The 2,500-nt window shown below is 44.2% G+C and overlaps 1 protein-coding gene across 1 annotated transcript in view; it reads right to left on the bottom strand.

Annotated features, from left to right (window-relative positions):
* Nucleotides 1-835: 835 nt before the first annotated feature.
* Nucleotides 836-2,500, bottom strand: part of nkx2.2b (NK2 homeobox 2b) — a 1,835-nt gene continuing 170 nt past the window's right edge. The window contains exon 2 of the mRNA XM_047328856.1: nucleotides 836-1,870. Coding sequence (XP_047184812.1) covers nucleotides 1,311-1,870 — 560 coding nt within the window. The 3' untranslated portion in view covers nucleotides 836-1,310. The remainder of the gene's footprint in view (nucleotides 1,871-2,500) is intronic.

Here is a 2,500-nt window from a genome sequence, read left to right as displayed (position 1 = left end):
CAGACCAGATCAGATCAGATCAGATCAGATCAGTCCAGATCAGATCAGATTAGTCCAGACCAGATCAGATCAGATCAGATCAGTCCAGATCAGATCAGATTAGTCCAGATCAGATCAGATTAGTCCAGATCAGATCAGATTAGTCCAGATCAGATCAGATCAGATCAGATCAGATCAGATCAACAAAACGTTCACTATAGATGAAATATTCATAAAATAATCGACATTAAAGGGAGAGTTAACATTCTGGGAGGAGAATTTAGAAGCAAATCACTTCCTACAAAATATTGAGATGTATTTTTTCAGATTGAACCTTTTTGGATTCATATTGAGTTTCTTCTGATGTTTATGAGCCGGACGAGCAGCTGAAGTCACGTTCACTTCCTGTGACGTCAAATGACAAATGAATCCTTAAAGATGAAAGACTTCATTCCAAAAAGAAGATGGAATTTTTGCCAAATTTTTTGAATAATTTTAGAGCAACGTTTCTGGAATATCATATAATTTTTAATGACACAAGTTTAGTCCCAAAAGAAAATTATGTTTAATTATTCGTCATCTCTTCAAAACGCCTCATTCTGTCAGAGCAACGTGATTTTAACATGATTTCAGCTGGAACCAAAGTTTTGACTTTGATCATATTCGTGATAATGATAATATTAATAATAATAATAATAATATGTGGGCCAAACTTTTCAAAACTTAAATCATTTTATTAATGATTTTATAAATTTGACTTAATGAAATTCTGCAGTAGTTTGAAATGGATCATGACCAGGTAAAAAAATCAACAACATAAATAATGACAATAAAATGTGTATTTAGCATTTTATTGATTATTGATCATCCTGATTTTTGATGACATCAATGAAAAGTAAAATATATTAATGTCCGAGCGACTGAAACACCTTCACATGAAGCGACTCAAACATTCTCCAACTTTATAATAAATATCCAGTTTATTACAAAACAACTCACGTCAACATTATAAATAGATTTACTGTGAAAAATCAAAACACAAGGAGAACAACAAGAAACAAACCAACATCTGATTCATAATCAGTTCATATTTAACAGGAAGCAGCAGATTCACGTGCTATAAAATTCAAAATCAGCAAAGTGCTTTAACTGTAATATTTAATTTTTCATGTTTGATTCTTCCTGTTTCACGACGTCAGTCTTTATGGAAAATTCATATTTTTTTTCCTGATTAAACAAAAATCATAAAACTGTGATTTTATTTCTTCTCACTTTGTGGATTCCGTCAGGTGTCGGCTCGGCTCGGCTCGGCTCGGCTCGCTCCGGACTCTTCACCAGCTCCAGTGGTACATGTGCGCCAGCTGCTGCAGCCCCGGGTGCTGCTGCGGGAGGCCGGGGTGCTCCGGGCCGTAGGCGGGGTGCAGCAGCGGGGAGTAGGCGCACAGCGGCAGGCCGAGGCCGGAGCGGAGCCGCGGCGGCTGCTCCAGGTCCTGCAGCGCCGGGACCCGCTCCTTCCCGTCCCGCAGCAGCAGCGCCGGGATGGCGAGCCGCCGGGCCGGCAGCAGCTGCTGCAGCGCCTCCAGGCTGCGCTCGGCCCGCGCGCGCTTCATCTTGTATCGGTGGTTCTGGAACCAGATCTTCACCTGGTTCGGCGTGAGGCGCACGAGCCCGGCCAGGTGCTCCCGCTCCGGCGCCGACAGGTAGCGCTGCTGCCGGAAGCGACGCTCCAGCTCGAAGGTCTGCGCCTTGGAGAAGAGCACGCGCCGCTTCCTGCCGCGGCTCCTCTTCGGCGGCGGCGCGGAGGAGTCGCGCTCCGCGTCCGGGGGCTCGACCGCGAAGAGCCCGGGGGGGTCGGGCTCGGTGGTGCGGGGCTTCAGGGAGACACCGAGGACTGCGGGGGGGGGGGGGGGGGGGGGGGGGGGGTAGGTAATCCGATTACTCTCTGGACTCTGAGCATGAGCAGCTCAATGACAATACACCTTACAAGTACATATATTCCTTATTTTTCATAATTCATCTTTATATATTTTATGTTTATGTTTTTATTCCAGCTCTGATGTCCAACTTGTTCTGCACGTGCTCCTCTTCACCACGAAGCACAGACACTCAACATGAACATTAATATTAATATTAACAACGAGGTAATTGTTTAATATAATAATAACAAGATCATAATTTAAAGTATCGCGATATAGAAATAAGACAGAGACCGTGTGCGTGTCCGAGCTGAAGTGAAGGTGAACTGACGATCTGACGTCAGTTTTCAATAACTTTTATGATAAAGCTGAAGAGAGAATTATCAAACATGTACATTAAATATGAAATATGGATATTTCCCTGCAGGTTCATACAGTTTGATGGTGATTTGATGATTACGCACGAGCAAGAGAGCGTCATGTGGAAGATGAATGATGGTTATTAATGTTTACATAATTCGTCTTTATGAAAATGAATCTCCTCACGTGAGAAGTGCAGGTTCCCGGGCCCGCGGCTCCACCGGCCGAGGCTCCCGCCGCCTCCT

The sequence above is a fragment of the Scophthalmus maximus genome, chromosome 18 (genome assembly GCF_022379125.1).
Source record: "Scophthalmus maximus strain ysfricsl-2021 chromosome 18, ASM2237912v1, whole genome shotgun sequence".
NCBI classification, from domain to species: domain Eukaryota; kingdom Metazoa; phylum Chordata; class Actinopteri; order Pleuronectiformes; family Scophthalmidae; genus Scophthalmus; species Scophthalmus maximus.
Note: the sequence above shows the minus strand (reverse complement) of the source record. Positions and strands in the feature narration are given on the sequence as shown.